Below are 15,792 nucleotides of genomic sequence, written 5' to 3'. Positions count from 1 at the left end.
CATCGCTTCGTTCCGACAGACCCGCAAACTAAGGGTGTACAAATTAGCAAACCCCTGCATGTTACGCTATAAACGCTTTGTTGGTCGTATCATGTCACGAGATATAGGGAAAGGAAGTCAGAGTTCAGGATATAATTCCGGCTATGCGGGTATAGCCTATCACATGTAGTAAGCATTCGCTATCTTTAGTACTATTTTATATGTTATCTCGACAACTACTCTTCCAATCATACCACTTGATCTTTCTGTGCCCTCACAGACCTCTCCTGCGAGAGGCGCTAACCAATCAGCCAATGATATCTTCCTTGCTACTAAATTACCTTGTCTCGTAATTTCTCCCTCAACCTTCTGATGTCGCATTACTCCATCATCAACCTAAACCTTCCATGAAAGCTCGAGGAATCTCCGCAAGGTCATAGTTTTGATATCCGGGAAAGTCTCATTGAGAGTGCTGACAGGTCTGAGGTCAAGCTCATTTCCGATAATCCACAACCCAGTCTGAGCAAATAGTTGCTTGGTCATTTCTTTGCCCACTACAGCAAAGGTGGTCTCGTAGCAAGGTAATTCCGTGACCTGTCCTGCTTCTAATTCTTCCTTAGAGTCATAGGTGATACGGAACTTGGTACCTGACATAGACTCATTAGACAAGTTACGATGTATGCCCAGCATAAAGATTGTACATACCTCTCGCCTCTTCAGCCATATTTACAAAGTCATGAATCGTAACCCTATCACCGATGAAATAGCTTTCCTTTGGCCAGACCGCAAGATCGAGGATGCGGACAACGAATCTCGCAATGTCCAGAACCCGGGTGAGCACGACGGCTTGGTCTCCAGATCCGGGTTTGGCTGCCACGTTGTTGGCTATATCAACAAACATCGGAAAGAAACCGACGTTGGATTTGAGCAGAGGAGACCCGTAGAAATCCATGAACATGCCGTTGTAGACAGCAGTGTGAATTAGGATGTCTTCGCCAGTTCCTCTAGCGCCTCTGTTTTGGATTTGGCGACCTCGGGATACCTAGAAGACAAAGGTCAGCTTTTTCTCCAACCGCCCGAGTACTTGGGGGACTATCGCTACTAACTTGGTGGGATATGCGAACCCGGCAAAAATGCTGGGGATAAATCGCTTTGTCGTAGAGGAGTTCTCCGCCGCGCGAATAAGGTTCCTTTCTGGTAGAGAGCTTCCATATGCGTTGATGGTACAGATCACGTCGCTGACTTTGTTTTCTTCGAGAGCCTCTGTCAGGTTTTGTACGTTGTCATAATCAACAACGACCAAACGAGCTGGTAGCTTCTCGTCTAGACTAGGAGTACTCTTCGTAGTGTTAGCAAGGCAATTTTCCTGGTTCTGCTGAAAATGTCACTCACCTTTCGACTGAGTATGACCACATTGTGCTTGCCATGGATGGCCAATGCTTCTGCAATGGTTAGACCAAGACCTTTAGTTCCACCGGCGACGGCAACCGTAGTATTAGTGGTAGTGGTAGCAGTCATGATTGTAGAGTATCAATTCTCGATATGTGAGTGATATTGAGTATATTGACAAATGATGTTAGAACTATACCTTATCATGTCGCAAAGCAATTGCTATTTAGATACTTGGGATATAGCCTTGACATATGCCATCATTACAAATCAGAGCCCTTCTTTCTAGCATTTTGCTAGTACCATGATGTCCTGAAGTGTTGAAGATGGTCGGATCGAGTTGGATCCTGGAAGGATGATGAGACATAATACTTCCGAGCGGACCAACCCTCCTCCGTGATCCGATCATCTTTTCCGCCATCCGGCCGCTTGAAGGATCGAAGGATTGAAGGATGATATTTCCTAACCAATGACATGATCATAAATCTGTACTTCTTTGTATATTGACGAAATAATACAATATTTGATAGCATAACTTCTTACGACTCTCTCTATCTAGATTTGGCATACAACAATCTTCATTCATGTTGATATCAAAATGAAATGGAAGAAAGAAGAGGAAATATAGTATCATTTGGTCAATCATATTATTGTACTACACGAGCTGCTTATAAAGTAAACCTCCAAGATGGCTTCTATCTGGAAGAAGCAACCTAGGGGAGTCAACTGCCAACAAGCAAAAAGGATCATCATTACTCGCATATAATTTCGTATGCCTTGGATCCCACTGATATCCTACTCACTCAGATACACTCTGCGGAGGTGGATTGGTGACCATTGTAAAGAATGTCTCTCCTTACACTTACGCAGCGGGTGATGGAATGTGCCTCTGCGTTGACTATAAGAGCTATTCAAATGTAGACATGGTCTCACTAGAAGCATTCCATCAGCCCCAATTCCCAAAATGGCCAATGACAAAATTAGCCAGGCCACCTGCGAAGAGAACCATGGGTCCTCAGCCACAATTCCAGTTGTCATCGTGGACTTCGATCCTCATGAGCATCCGCATCAATGACCCGGCTATCGGAAATATACCATCCTCCTGACGGTGACTCTGCCCATCTTCCTTATGCCCCTGACATCAACCATCATTGCACCAGCTCTTGATGCCATTTTGACTTCCATGTTACTTCAGATGTCAAGGGCTCTCTGACAGTATTCCAGTTCCTGCTCATTTACTGTCTGGGCCCATTGGTGCTAGCACCTCTTAGCGAAGTGCTCCGCCGCGTTCCCATTCAGCAGTCAGAAAATGTCTTCTTCCTCGCTTTCAATCTGGCCGCGGGTTTCTCAAAAAGCAATAACCCAGCTCTAAATATTCCGCCTGTTGAGCGGACTAGGCGCCAGTGCTTCATTAGCTGTACTCTCCCAAATCTCCCTCCATCAACCCGCACCCCCCATCGCTTTCGCTAACAGAAGCATATCTAAACCGGCGTCAGCACCACCGGTGATATCTTCCCCCAAAGAACAGCGCGGGCTAAGCCTTGCCCTTCTTAACATGGGTCCCGTCCTCGGCTCCTGCCTCGGCCCCATAGCAGGCGGCTACATAACAGACTACTCAACCTTACGATGGGCCTTCCACGCAACCTCAATATTCGCCGGTGTCATAATCCTAACCTCACTATGTCTTTCACGCGAGACCTACGCCCCAGTCCTCCTCCGCCATAAGAAACAAGCTCTCCAACTTACCCCAGCCTACAAAGGCCTCACACTCCTCACCCCATACGAGCAAGCCACAAACACCAACACACCTTCCACCACCAAATCCCAAACCCTAACAACCCTCTACCACCGCACCCTCTTCCGCTCTCTCCACCTCCTCCTCACCCAACCCATTGTCCAAGCCCTCTCCCTCTACTACGGCTACATCTACAACCTCGTCTACCTCGTCTACCTCATCCTCTCGACCATCCCCACCCGATGGAAAACCCAATACCACCTGCCCGCCAGCACCGGCTCCCTGCACTACCTCGCCCCATGCATCGGCTACCTCCTAGGCGCACAAATCTGCGCCCTAGTCTCAGACAAGATCTACCTGCATCTCAAAACCTCCAACCACGGCATCGGCAAGCCCGAATTTTCGCCTCCCACTCATGATCCCCGCGAGTCTGCTCGTCCCCATCGGCTTCTTTATCTACGGCTGGTCCGCACAGTACAGAAACCCACTGGATCGTTCCAGTTATCGGTATTGCTCTGCCGCTCATGGGCGCTACTGTCATTCTCCAATGTACGAGCGCGTACCTCCTCGAAGCGTATAGTGTGTATGGGGTGAGTGCGAATGGTGGAGCCTATATCCTGCGGGGCTTGACGGGGTTTGGATTCCCGTTGTTTAGTCCCATTATGTATCGCGTGCTGGGATATGGATGGGGAATATAGCCTTTTGGGGTTTGTAGCGGTTGTTATCGGGTGTCCTATTCCGTGGGGTGTTGTGGTGGTTTGGGGAGAAGCTGAGGAGGAAGAGTAGTTTTGCGGATGAGGTGTGACGATGATGACGATGATGATGATACATACGTAGTTATCCATCGCCCCTTGATTCGGGGAGTGGGTATTGTGTACTACATTATCTGCAGGAGGTTGTTATCGTTGTTATTGATTTTGACCCTCCGTAATCAATCATAATGTAAGTTGATCTCATCTTTCAGCGGATCTTTACTATTGTTGTATTCAAATGCAATCCATGGCATTAAAATTCCAGGCTTTGGCGGTTCCTGAACTTAAAAGGTAGGGCTAGAATTGTGCGGTGTCATCTAAACTCAGTACTAAACTTCTCACCCCCCTTCCAACGGCCTTGCCTAGTCAAACGAATCAAGCATACATGATCTGCAATGAATTAAAGCATAATCTGCGACATGACGCGGCGTGGAATGTGCCCTACGTCGATCATTTTCAGCCGTTTCTTAGTGCTAATCTCACCGCCCACATAATTTTTTCAAACTATGACGTAGTGGCCATTGAATAAAGGATAGATAGTACTGATCGTAACTGTCATGATTAGAAAGATAGATACAGCAGAGTCATCTATAATACTTCTAAAACTATGCATATGAACCAAAGGCGTTGCGCATAATAACCATCAACTCATCACTCTTCCATCCGAATAATCTCCTGGATCATGTCATAACGGATCTTCTCATTCACATAGCTATCTCGCTGGTACTCCTCGTGACCGGTCACGAATGAGCGCATCCACTGGGCTGGCGTCGGAAGCTCTCCGCTGGCTCGTTTACTGATCACATCTAGGTAGGGCATGATCTTCTTTTGATCCATCACGGGCGTGTTGCTGTACTGAAGATAAGCGCGCACGATGTTCACCAGTCCAGGGAAACCGGAGGGCACCTTTGGATCTTCGCCATTGATGATCTCATCAGCCGTGAGAAGCGCACATGACGGTGATGCATGTGCAGTAGATTTTGAGCAGCAGTTAACACAGCCTCTCCGCTGACGCTGGGGACGCTCGCACTGCTCTGCGGATGACCATCCGGTCCGGCGGAACCAGAAGCGCTCTTCAAGGGCAGCATTGCGCTTCTGTGCCCGTTCCATGGAGTCTCCCAGCTGGTCGATAGGCACATAAAAGTTCAAGTGAAGTTCCGTGATGGCTCGAGAAAGAAGGTACATGAAAATGGCGAAAGCAGCGTTGTCGAAATCGGTCAATTGTACTTCCATCGGTCGGAACTCTACCCGCCAGCCGGGTCCATCATCGGTTAAGGGGATCTTGAGTCGGACATGTTGCCATACAGTGCTGTAGTAGACGTCAAATATGCCCGTACTATTTAGATCAAAGTTTTCCAGGTCTGTTCGGTTGAGCACAATTGGGTCCCTCGAGAGGATATTGGCATAGTGCATCGCCAAAGGTTCGTCCATGCCGCCATCTAGTAAGCGTTGTTTGACCGACTCATTCATGGGAGTCAGCGGAGATTTGCTTTCGAGATTGGCAGGCTTCTCTTGCGAGATGTATGTGCGGTTCCAAGAATACCGTGGTGGCTGCATTGCATGAGTTAGTCAAGCCAAGAAACTTTAGGGTGTGCATAATACCGTCGTGGCTAACTCTTCCGGAGTACGATCGTCAAAGCATTCAGAGGTTCGGCCCCACCGCACTTCTGTATCTACCAGATAACCCTTAAACATCGGCGTGGCAGCAGTAAGTGCTAGCATAACCGGCCCCAATGCGATCATTTGGTCATGCAACCATCGCGCTTCAATTTCATTAGGAGCCTGGAACGTAACCTGAATGCAGCAATTCCCGACCCCGAGACCGATCCCATCCAGATGGACATGGCCCTCTTTTCCATTCCCGGGGGGATGCTCTGCGGGGTATTCAAAAGACACAGAAGTGTCATGAAAAGGTGTTTGCGTCTGCTCATCTCGAAAGATTGGAATGTAGCTCTCGACACGCCGTTGTCGCCGTGCCAGCAAGTTCTCTGTCATCATTATATAGCGCGGTATGGGACAGCAGATTTGTTCAAGAGACTCTTCATGCGGACTTTCTGGGAGTGTGAACTGTCCCTTTTCACCTAAGCCAGGGAAGACACACAACGGTACAGGGTGTTGGTCGGGCGATAGAAATTGCCCGATCAATTCCCGTCTAATAAAGTCAGCTTTATGTCTATTTTTTCGCGAGATTCAACATACCGTCGCTTCATATTGCCTTGAACCCTGAGTAGGTCCAGAATATCGCCCCCGTATGGCTCTCCTGGAGTTGCTTCAACCATATGTCGAGCCCATTCCGCCTGTAACTTGACTTCATTCCAGGGTTCACTATTATGTCTCAGTATACTGTCTTTGCCAGTGTTACTAAATACTTACACTTCCTCAGCTTTAGCACATTGTTCTTCTTCTTTTTGTAGGATGTATTCTTGGTTAAGAAGCAGTGTTGCTCGCGACCTGTTTGCGTCAAGGCTGACCAGGGTATATTCAATCTGTCGAGTCAGCGTCTCCTTCGATATAACTACAGCAGGTGATGTCTTACCTCGTCACCCCATAATGGTTCAAGATCGCTTCTATTCTTTTGCCTCTTCCATAGAGATAGCAATTGCTTTTACCGTTAGCGACATGCATTTAGAAGGTTTATAGGAAGCACTTACCTCCACGGCCCCTTGACGAGCAATAGGTGCAACTTGCTGAAGCTCTTGCCATGAAAGCGGTGTTCCGCTCACCCTGCTGGGAGGTTAGACACGTACTGTCTCAAGTGCGACAACGGTGGAACATACGGTGGACCCATTTTCAGTAAAGTATATATATGATATGAAATGGACTTGTTTGTTAGAAGCGTATAGGTATGATGGTGGGTTATTGAGCATCATTATATAGCTTCTCCAAAATGCAAGTAAAGGGAGTAATCTAAGACCTTGACTATACGCGTCGTCGTCGATCATAGTAGCGCGACAATCCATGGCTTGGCTGACAGCAGTATGCTGCCTCGTACGTAATGCTCGTGGGCAGCTGAAAGAGGTCATGGATGACCAATCATGCATTCTCACAATATTACGCTTCTTTTGGGATCGATAGATGGCGTAATGGCAGGCTGCAACTTCCTCGTTGCTACCCCTTGCATGGTGTCTCATCATGTCTGAAACGACAAGGCCACATAGGGCGTATCGAGGATTCAATATGTGCACCTCTTACAAAACTCATCTTCTGCGTCTCAGGCCAAGCCAGTCGGCTTCGTCCCCAAATGTCTTAACTTCATCTGGATATGGGTCAGTAATTAGACAGCCGCATCGACCGCGAGCTCGTAGACAGGCAGGGCTATGTCCCCTGCATCTCTCGAAGTGGTAGTACTCACATACTTCTCGTCTTGGCAGGGCCACCGGAAACTGAAGGCAGCATCATTTCCGAGTCACCCCAATTATTATTGGAGCGCATTGAAGAGTCGATCTTCTACCAAACATTGCCTCGAAGACATCAGTAACTTGGCCAAGTACGTGTTGCATTATCGCCAAGGCCTACATAATGCAGATCGTGAATTGCTTCGATGGAGTTCTTGGAAGAAGCGTGTTCCGTAAGGGGTAAGCATAGTGCTGAGGTCGATTCAAAATGCCCACTAGTATCTGCAACACCTGAGACCAAACACAAAAATAGACGATGAATTCCTTTCTGGTCGGTGTTCTCCGCATCTCACCAGTGTTCACCGTCTGAATTATGTTAGCTCCTCGCTTCCAACCCAGGTCCTCCCATCCAGCGTACGTATGCATTGCACTAGGCTGCCATTCACGAGTCGTAGTTCTATTGCCGCCGAGAAAGGCTTCGTAAGTGGATGAAAATCCCTTTGGCATGTGAGGTACCCGCGTCGTGGAACTCTTCAAAATACGGTTTATGCATCGCAGCATGGCTTGTATAGGCTGAGGTGGAACATCAGCCGAGCTAGTTTGTCAGTGCAGGGAGAACAGCGTGCCAAGGGACGCCATACATTTGCCTTAAAAGGCTAGTATTCATAGCTAGAGCCCAGAGATTAGGCCAAGTAGCAATGACGATCGGGAATATTTGAACACAGGAGCTTGCAAAACCCCATCTATGATGAAATGATCGCATGTTTGTGGACAAGTTGGGGAGGTGGGAGAGGAAGAAGAAGGAATAGAAAGAACGCATTGGGCTGAGGCCACGTGCTTGAAGTCACGGGCTGCCAAATCATCCTTTCCCTTTCAATCATTTGTCTATTACTCTTCCCGTCTATTGTTCTCATACTATGCTACACCATGGTGGCCTGTTGGTTCCTGTGATATGCAACATTTGTAGTGCATGTTGAGTCTCCCTGCGTTGCTCCTTATGATCTATCCAGACAGTTAATGCGTTCAATCTGCTCTTGACAATTTATTCGTTGTAGTATTACGTGTAGGAGAATATATTGAGGCCGTAGGCTTCCATTATTTACTGATTAATTCTCCCAACAATTTTGTAAAAGGTTTTGAAAAGCCGAGACTAGAAGGTCTCCCATGGTATTTTGTGCTAAGACGTGACACTTCTGACTGCACACACATGCGGCAGCACATGGTCGTTTGAAGCAAAACAAGGTTTGCGTGACCCTATTATTAACTCTCACTGTGATGGGTGTAATCACAGAACCTTCACAGGCTCCCAAGGTTTGAGCCAGCATACCTGGTCACTGATTCCTTCCTCTTGGAAAGCCTGACGCAGCTCTTGTCCAAACTGTGTGAAATGATGCCATGACTCATAATGCATAGGTGCAAGGTAGTCGGCCTTGATTTCGCGGAAGAGTTGAGCGGCCTGCTTGCCATCCATGGTGATCTGATAAGGGGGGCTGCTGGGGTCTGTTAAGTCCGTAGGCGCATGAGCATTACCGAGGTTGACGATCGCAGCACAAACATGAAAGCGTTCTGCCATCTGCTTCAATTCCTCCACGTAAACAGTATCGCCCGAGAAATAGATTGCGTTAGGGAGACCGTCGCGACCATGACCAAAGTCCTCCCCAGTCAAGATAAAGCCGGTACACTCGTTACCATCGACGTGCTTGGTTGGCGTGCCAACAACCCGGAACTTCTTTCCGGCAATGACAACTTCCATTTCTTCCCAAGGCTCGAAGCCATGAACTGCCGGCCGAGAGGAGAGGTTCCTCGCACCGTCAACAGTAGTGAAGACTCGGCGTCCATCAAGCAGGCGGCGACCGAGGTCATCAAGGTTGTCGACATGGTCTTCATGACTGAGCAGAACTGCATCAATGACAGGAAGCTGATCTAGGCGGAGGGCAGGGTCATCCTCCACTTTGAGAGAAAACTTGTCGGTCATAGGGAAAGATGTTCCCGCAGGAGAGAAGAAAGGGTCGGTGAGCATATTGACCCCATTGATCTCAAGTATGGCTGTAGCAGTGCCAATATGAGTGATGTTAAGAGTGGGTGCCATGATTGCTGATGAGCTTGAAAAGAGGGGCTGATTGATGAGAGAAAGACTTGTAGAAAGGTATTGTCTGCCGATAACTGCGCAAGGCACAATATATAGATCTGAATAGCACTTAGTGCTTGGGCATCTGGGCATAACGTGAGTATCTTGTTAAAGAAGAAGGCAAGTCTTCGATGGTCAGTATTTATAGCTGACACTCGCTAAGTGGCACAGCACAAAAGGTTAATATTGTTCACATAATAGACTTCTAATGATATACTCAGCTTGTAAGCTTCTTTTGAAACGAAGGAATCTGATTATTTCGGCATCCCGCCGTCGGTATCCCGCCCTTCGGTATCCCTCCTCATATACGGCAGAGTGGTGGCGAGTCAGATATCTCGGTCGTCCTGTCTCTGAATACAAATAGTTTTTATCAATCCAATACTGGCGTTGGATCGGGGAAAACGTCGGCAGGGTGTGCCGGACAATGGGACGTTTAGTCCGGGAATAATCTCTACGATTAGAAGAATTATGTAGGCCCACGGAAATTACTAGATGGTACTATTTGTATATGAGAAAGGGTTAATAATGAGAACGTTCGAATCTCTTCGGGGATTTTTTTTTGCTGAAAAAATAATCACAAATGGTATTCCAAAATAAGACCTGAAGAGTGGTAATTCATCTGTGGCGTTTCTCCATGTTCAGACCTGGAGCGGGAGACCGAGTGGGATACCGATTGGTATCTAAAATGGGGCACGATTAGTGGCCTGAATACTAATCCTTAATAACAAAAGTCTATAACCGATCCCGAAGTAACTATTCAACTAATACACGTTGCAAAGGTGCTTAGAATACCTGTCAGCCGTTTGGTTTAGGGTTTGGCCGTGGAGCGGGTGCAACAGCGGCCATTTCGGTAACTGCGTCACTTCTTCTCGTCACTTCCCGGCATCCCTCTTACATCCTCGCAAGAACTGAGAGCCCCAGACTAACCAACGAATATGTCACCCCCCAAGCCTACTAAGTCTCATAATCTCTTTCGATGTGGCCATCCAGGTTGTGGTGCAGCATATCAGCGAAGAGAACACTTGAAGAGGCATATTGTGCGTCATAACGAAGGAGAACGCTTCTCGTGTCCTTACTGTGAGAGTACTTTAGCCCGGAGGAATGTCCCATGACTGGAGCCCCTGAACATCTGCCTTTAAAGCTAACTGTAGATCAGCGACCTGTTACGGCGTCATGTTCGAAATTATCACCCTGAGAGAAAGCCTCCACAGACTCGGGCAGTAAAGGCTTGCCAAAAGTGCCATGCTCGAAAAGAACGCTGTGATGGCGGACATCCATGCAGCCGGTGTCAACAACGGGGTTTGAGCTGTTCGCTTGATGTCAACGCAACTGGGGACGAGAAGCAACAGGCGCTTGGAATACAGGAGGATCTGAGAACTGAGTTAAATGCATCAGTTCCCAACGCATCACGGTGGATCGCCCAGGATTTCATAGATATTTACTTCAGCGAATTTCATCCTGTCTGGCCTTTCCTTCATAAAGGAACATTTGACCTTACCAAGGAGCCTTGCATTCTCATACAGTCCATGCTAATGATTGGACTATGGATCAAGGGTGACCGGGAGGGGCGGAAGTCGGCGATGCATTTCCATCACAAATTGCTGTCTGCTATACAGGCACAAAAAGTAGGGATTGTAGCATTATCAGTATTGTCAAACAGGGGCTGACTTCTTCTGATCATAGTCCCGGTGGCATGTGTCGGAGTCAACACCACAGCATATCGAGATGAAACCTTGGCAGATGCCGACATACCAGAGCATTCTTCTCCAGCTTATATTTGCTCTGCTCATAGTTAAGCAGGAGGCGACTTTTGACCTGAACCTTCGTTGTCACCTACCATCATCCAAGTACGAACTACTCACATCGCTCGTGGAAACCTGTCGGCAGCTGGGATTGTTCTCGTATCCGAATATGCTAGCTCAGCATCCCCTTGATGCGCCAGTAGCTCTCATCTGGGTAAGTGTGGAAGAAGCTAAGCGATTCGGGTTGGCCCTTTATAAGTTATGTCGGCTATGTGGGCCAAAACAGCTAGTCGATTCTGATGGACAAAGTCACGGTGGCTCACAAATGAGTGCACTTCTTACGCTCGCAGATCTGGACTTTAGCATGCCAGACAGTGATGAGATGTGGAATGCGTCATCGGAGGGACGGAGAAGCATCCTACAAAATATGACTTTACAGCGCTCTTTTAGAGATAACCGCGACACCAGTGGCTGGATATCCCAAGCATCTGCCCACTTGCACGATGATTATGTTAATTTTGATTGGATTTGACAATGCCCGCTTCTCTTCCACACCATCAGAACGGTCGCATTAGCAGAAGAGATAGCCTATGTCGCTGTCTTTGCATTGGAATATTGGGGCTTGAACCAGCCAGTTCAAGGAAGAAAAGGTAGGGAACTGAGGAATGGGGTTTCATGACAGGAGATAATCAAGACTTATATTGATTGCAGCTATATGCATTAAGGTTTCGCTGATAAGGCCGGGGTGTTCCCCGCGTGGCCTATAAATGGCTTCGGATAAACCACTCCTTCCTTCTCCGCAGCCATTCCTCTCCATCTCATGGCGCCCTCCTTCATCTCTCGCACCCGGACAGGCTGCCGGGCTTGTAGGGCCCGGAGGGTAAAGTGTGATGGTACGATAACTCACCTGCGGATTGAATAGCCTCTGTAAGCTAATGCATACCAAAGAGAGCCATCCCGTCTGCCGTCGCTGCGCGCGAAACAACCGGGGCTGCGAATACAGCTTTCAGTTGACTTGGCTTGACGAATCGATCGCCAAGGGCGTCTGTCATGGAAGGACCGGAGTATGGTCGAAAAATGGCCGCAAGAGAATGGATGTCTCAAATGAGCACGACCTGGCCAAGACGCCGCGACATCCTACGCCTAGAAGTTCGCACCAGCAGTGGATGTTCTTAAACACGTCCGCTGACGACGTGAATCGCCTCTGTGTGGAATACCATAGGGGTTATGGCGGGAACCCGCTCGGTCATCCACGGCGGCTGCTACTATCACCCGCAATGAATACAATGCCAGTCACGGCCCTGAATCGATCTAGCGAGGATCCCATGCTGCTGGCATTCTTTGAGACAGTCATTTGCAGCAGCTCAACCCTGGTCGACAATGTACAATCCAATCCATATCGATACTTAATCTTGCCCATGGCTCTTAGTTCTGATGGCATCTATCATGCGGCATTGGCCATTTCCGCAAATACCTTGCGTCTTTCCCAAGTGCAGTATCGCGTCCCTGCTCTGGAACACCATCACCGTGCGCTACTCCACCTCCAGTCTCTTCTAGATCAGGGTAGTTGGTCAGACCGGGAGATGGATGTGATATTGGGGCTTGTTCTGATGCTCTGTTGGTTTGAGGTATTGAGAATATCCAACTATAACACACCAATTCAAACGTGAGAGTTGACAGCATTAGATTTCAGATCATAGTCGTTCATCGTGGGTGACTCACCTTTATGGATTCCAGAATGTCATGTCTGCACGAAAGAAACGATATTGGAAAACATCGTCGCAGCACAGCCAGGAGCTTCTTGGTTTCTTCGACCGTTACTATGTCTTTCACCTCGTTCTTGCCCGAACGGCCTTTCGATGGGATTGTCCACGAACGCACCCATGTCCTTCTGCCCTGCCTTCGAGTCCATCCTCGAATGTTATTGACCCTTACATGGGATTTAGCCACACGCTGCTTCTCATGATAGATGAAGTTACTGACTTAGCATGGCAAGAGCGTGAGCTGGACATTCAGAGCGCATATAGACTGAAGCACTCGTTGGAGGTGCTCCGTCAGACGCCACCTCATGCGGATATCGACCTGCACTCAGGGCAAGAATGTATGGTCATTGCTGAAGCAAATCGCTTGGGCGCAATTTTGCTCCTGTACGAGATATGTTCGTCTTCTACGTCAACTTTTTCGGGTCCACCATTCACCACTGAGGAGAAATGCCGCTATGCTCGTCAGATTCTCAAACTCATACAGGCGCACAAGTCCAACATGAGGCGCACTGCAGTGATCCCTCTATGGCCTCTCTTCCTAGCAGGTTGCTGTGTCTCGGATGATAACGACAGGGTCGTTGTTCTGCAGATCTTCCAAGAGTGGGAGGCCATTCGTCGGTTTGGCGTACGTCTATCCACCCATATATACCAATCCACAGGCTAATGGTTTAGAACATAACACCGGCAAGAGAAGTGATAGAGATGGTTTGGCGACGCCGTGACCTCAACCTAAATGCAATTGCTAATGACGCCATGTCAGGGGAGACAGCGCGCTTTGAATGGGAACATGCGATGACGATGCTTGGAGGGTGGAAACTAGCGCTAACATAAAGACATTAATTTTAGCATGTGTTGTTTGCTAGTTTCGTTGACTATTACAATCTCGGCCCCCTCTCACGGGTTTTACGTCCCTTCCATCCTGTCAGGTCACTCAACTCCAATTCGGGGTCCTGATGGGCTAGAATTTTCGCGGTCACCGTCTGGCCTGCGCGCCATTGCCACTGCAGGGCAATGTCGGACTCTAAATTTCCTTCCAGCAAGTCGGCAATGTACTTGCCCAGCACGGGCAGGAACTTGAAACCATGCGCTGATCCCCCGGAAGCCATGTACAGTCCTTGATGATTAGGGTGCGGTGAAATCAGAAAGTGGCGGTCAGCGGTATCAGCGTCCCAGCAAAGACGGGTATAACAGAATGGACGGTCGGCGAGCTCCGGTAGGACACGACGAAGGTTACGGCGCATCTGAGCTTCGACCTCCAGCGGGAGATCATCTTGCGGGTTGTCCACAAAGGTGTGCGGAACAGATGACTTGTTTCCGGACCGTGTATCCGTCTGCATGTTCGTGATGAACTGGCTATGCGCCATCTTGAACACCCCATCTGCCTGCGGCGGAAAAAAGTAGCCCAGCTCCAGATTATCCATAATCGGAAGTGCGGAATAATGAGCTGTCTCTGCCGGGGCGAGTTGTATATGCGCCACACTGTGGCCTTTGGCAGTCAACTGGCCCGCCACGTCCAGCAATGTTGGCGTCCAAGCTCCGGCAGCCACCACGACCAAGTCAGCAACATGCGTTGAGCCATCAGCCGTGATCACTCCCGTACAATGCTTCTCCTCATCGAACAACAACCTCTTGACCCAGCCCTCTTCACCAGAGATATACTCCACCCCTTGCTCCTGCGCTGCGACGGCCATGCGCCGTAAGGCTTCCCCGGCCGCCGCCCAGCCAGCCGTCGGATTCCAGACGTTGATATTCCACCCATCCAATTCGCCCGTCACAAGGGGGAACCGCTCACGGATCTGCTGCGTCGACAGGCGTTCCAATCCTTCAACTCCGAGCTTGGTGCACGTCTCGATCGACCCTTCCACAAACGCGCACGACAGCTTGTATGCGCTCAGAACCCAGCCAGGGACATGGTACAGCCCACGAAACAAATCCGAGGACTTCCAGGCGGCAATCGCCTCAATTCCCAAACGTGCATACAGCGGCTCGTTATAGTCGCTGCGAATGATCTTGCTGATATCGGTTGAGGCGGCCTCGCAGGATGGCGCAGGATATCGATCCAGCACGCGAATGGACGTGAAACCGCGCTGGGCGAGATGATAAGCAGTCGAAGTACCGAAGCAGCCAGCTCCGACGATGAGGATTCTTGTGTTTCGGTCCATGGTAGCGTAGCCAAGTATTAGAATGGTTCTGGTTCACACCTTCACTCCTCAACTGAAGTATTTATCTAGTTATGAGTATCGAGCAAAAAAGCTACAAACCAACCAACTACAGTAATCCAGAGACCCTCGGAATAGTAACTAGCCAGAACCCCTCCATTGTCAATCACTCGGAGAGTAGTTAGTTAGTATCCGCGTCGCACCGACCTGCCTTCCCCTCAACCATCATTAACCCCCTTCCCCGGGGATACTAGTAGCGCAATCCCTTATCACGATAAAGCTCCTCCCAGCAGATAGCAAGATAATCAATCCCCGCAACAGAGGACAGATTCGCACGAAGTAAATCAGATAAGAACCCAAAGAGCAAAAAACAAGAGCCAGCAGACCTCGTTCCGACCTTCCCTCCCGCCCGTTTAATCATACCTACTTTTATCATCTGCAAGGATCCATCCTGCTAACTAATTCCCCACTTTGGATTCATGGGTTAATATGATAGGGTGGGTATAGGACCGGCGTATGTATACGGCTATGCAGTGCAGTGCTATCTGGTCGGTAGGTATTTTGAGTGTTAGTAGGGGGTTCTTATCGGTTAGATGTTGGGATTTGGGCCACATGATTCGTTTGTCTCGGGGTTTACCCCGCTCGTTGATATCTAGGTGGTCATTGGATGGGTTGATCATACTACTAGTACTGAGTAATACTACTCGTAAAGCGGAGAAGGGATTATTTGGAGTAAGTGGGTTTGAGAAGTGGTTGGTATGATGTAGGTACCGTATATTGTTTTTTTTTCTAGTGATTGGGGTAAGTAGT

General features: G+C 48.7%; 8 protein-coding genes across 8 annotated transcripts; 3 read left to right on the top strand and 5 right to left on the bottom strand.

The window, feature by feature from the left end:
- Positions 1-375: 375 nt before the first annotated feature.
- BO83DRAFT_429592 (NmrA-like family protein) lies at positions 376-1,497 on the bottom strand (the record flags this gene model as incomplete). The annotated part of the gene is made up of 4 exons (XM_025535481.1): positions 376-626; positions 685-1,021; positions 1,082-1,318; positions 1,372-1,497. 4 exons carry the CDS (start codon positions 1,495-1,497, stop codon positions 376-378), a joined length of 951 nt encoding a protein of 316 aa, XP_025385486.1.
- A 942-nt stretch (positions 1,498-2,439) lies between these two features.
- BO83DRAFT_451034 (MFS general substrate transporter) lies at positions 2,440-3,801 on the top strand (the record flags this gene model as incomplete). The annotated part of the gene is made up of 4 exons (XM_025536827.1): positions 2,440-2,476; positions 2,564-2,710; positions 2,865-3,531; positions 3,579-3,801. 4 exons carry the CDS (start codon positions 2,440-2,442, stop codon positions 3,799-3,801), a joined length of 1,074 nt encoding a protein of 357 aa, XP_025385485.1.
- Positions 3,802-4,402: 601 nt separating this feature from the next.
- On the bottom strand, positions 4,403-6,815 carry BO83DRAFT_99193 (glutamate--cysteine ligase). The gene is made up of 7 exons (XM_025537774.1): positions 6,633-6,815; positions 6,507-6,579; positions 6,392-6,457; positions 6,229-6,341; positions 6,055-6,180; positions 5,458-6,007; positions 4,403-5,406 (listed from the first exon to the last, which is right to left on the bottom strand). The coding sequence occupies exons 1-7, from the start codon at positions 6,641-6,643 to the stop codon at positions 4,507-4,509; spliced, it is 1,839 nt and encodes a 612-aa protein (XP_025385484.1). The 5' UTR covers positions 6,644-6,815; the 3' UTR covers positions 4,403-4,506.
- A 416-nt stretch (positions 6,816-7,231) lies between these two features.
- BO83DRAFT_99235 (uncharacterized protein) lies at positions 7,232-7,960 on the bottom strand. Its single transcript, XM_025537775.1, has one exon. It carries the CDS (start codon positions 7,749-7,751, stop codon positions 7,368-7,370), a length of 384 nt encoding a protein of 127 aa, XP_025385483.1. The 5' UTR covers positions 7,752-7,960; the 3' UTR covers positions 7,232-7,367.
- Positions 7,961-8,356: 396 nt separating this feature from the next.
- Positions 8,357-9,351, bottom strand: BO83DRAFT_451030 (MBL fold metallo-hydrolase). The gene has a single exon (XM_025536826.1). The coding sequence runs from the start codon at positions 9,277-9,279 to the stop codon at positions 8,476-8,478; it is 804 nt and encodes a 267-aa protein (XP_025385482.1). The 5' UTR covers positions 9,280-9,351; the 3' UTR covers positions 8,357-8,475.
- An 882-nt stretch (positions 9,352-10,233) lies between these two features.
- Positions 10,234-11,592, top strand: BO83DRAFT_410142 (Zn(II)2Cys6 transcription factor; the record flags this gene model as incomplete). The annotated part of the gene is made up of 3 exons (XM_025534194.1): positions 10,234-10,421; positions 10,470-10,943; positions 11,002-11,592. Exons 1-3 carry the CDS (start codon positions 10,254-10,256, stop codon positions 11,590-11,592), a joined length of 1,233 nt encoding a protein of 410 aa, XP_025385481.1. The 5' UTR covers positions 10,234-10,253.
- A 288-nt stretch (positions 11,593-11,880) lies between these two features.
- Positions 11,881-13,654, top strand: BO83DRAFT_429588 (Zn(II)2Cys6 transcription factor; the record flags this gene model as incomplete). Its single annotated transcript, XM_025535480.1, has 4 exons — positions 11,881-11,953; positions 12,009-12,688; positions 12,747-13,448; positions 13,496-13,654. 4 exons carry the CDS (start codon positions 11,881-11,883, stop codon positions 13,652-13,654), a joined length of 1,614 nt encoding a protein of 537 aa, XP_025385480.1.
- A 44-nt stretch (positions 13,655-13,698) lies between these two features.
- Positions 13,699-14,985, bottom strand: BO83DRAFT_410140 (NAD(P)/FAD-dependent oxidoreductase; the record flags this gene model as incomplete). Its single annotated transcript, XM_025534193.1, has 1 exon — positions 13,699-14,985. The coding sequence occupies one exon, from the start codon at positions 14,983-14,985 to the stop codon at positions 13,699-13,701; it is 1,287 nt and encodes a 428-aa protein (XP_025385479.1).
- Between the last annotated feature and the right edge of the window lie 807 nt (positions 14,986-15,792).

The sequence above is a fragment of the Aspergillus eucalypticola genome (genome assembly GCF_003184535.1).
Source record: "Aspergillus eucalypticola CBS 122712 chromosome Unknown BO83scaffold_22, whole genome shotgun sequence".
Taxonomy (NCBI): domain Eukaryota; kingdom Fungi; phylum Ascomycota; class Eurotiomycetes; order Eurotiales; family Aspergillaceae; genus Aspergillus; species Aspergillus eucalypticola.
Note: the sequence above shows the minus strand (reverse complement) of the source record. Positions and strands in the feature narration are given on the sequence as shown.

Bases quoted from the DNA above. Each gene is read 5' to 3' on its own strand.
- BO83DRAFT_99193 (XM_025537774.1), bottom strand. The intron at 6,342-6,391 runs GTAAGACATCAC...CTGACTCGACAG, and splicing joins AACCATTATGGGGTGACGAG to ATTGAATATACCCTGGTCAG. The intron at 6,181-6,228 runs GTAAGTATTTAG...GAGACATAATAG, and splicing joins TGTGCTAAAGCTGAGGAAGT to TGAACCCTGGAATGAAGTCA.
- BO83DRAFT_99235 (XM_025537775.1), bottom strand. From the start codon at position 7,751: ATGCTGCGATGCATAAACCGTATTTTGAAGAGTTCCACGACGCGGGTA.
- BO83DRAFT_451030 (XM_025536826.1), bottom strand. From the start codon at position 9,279: ATGGCACCCACTCTTAACATCACTCATATTGGCACTGCTACAGCCATA.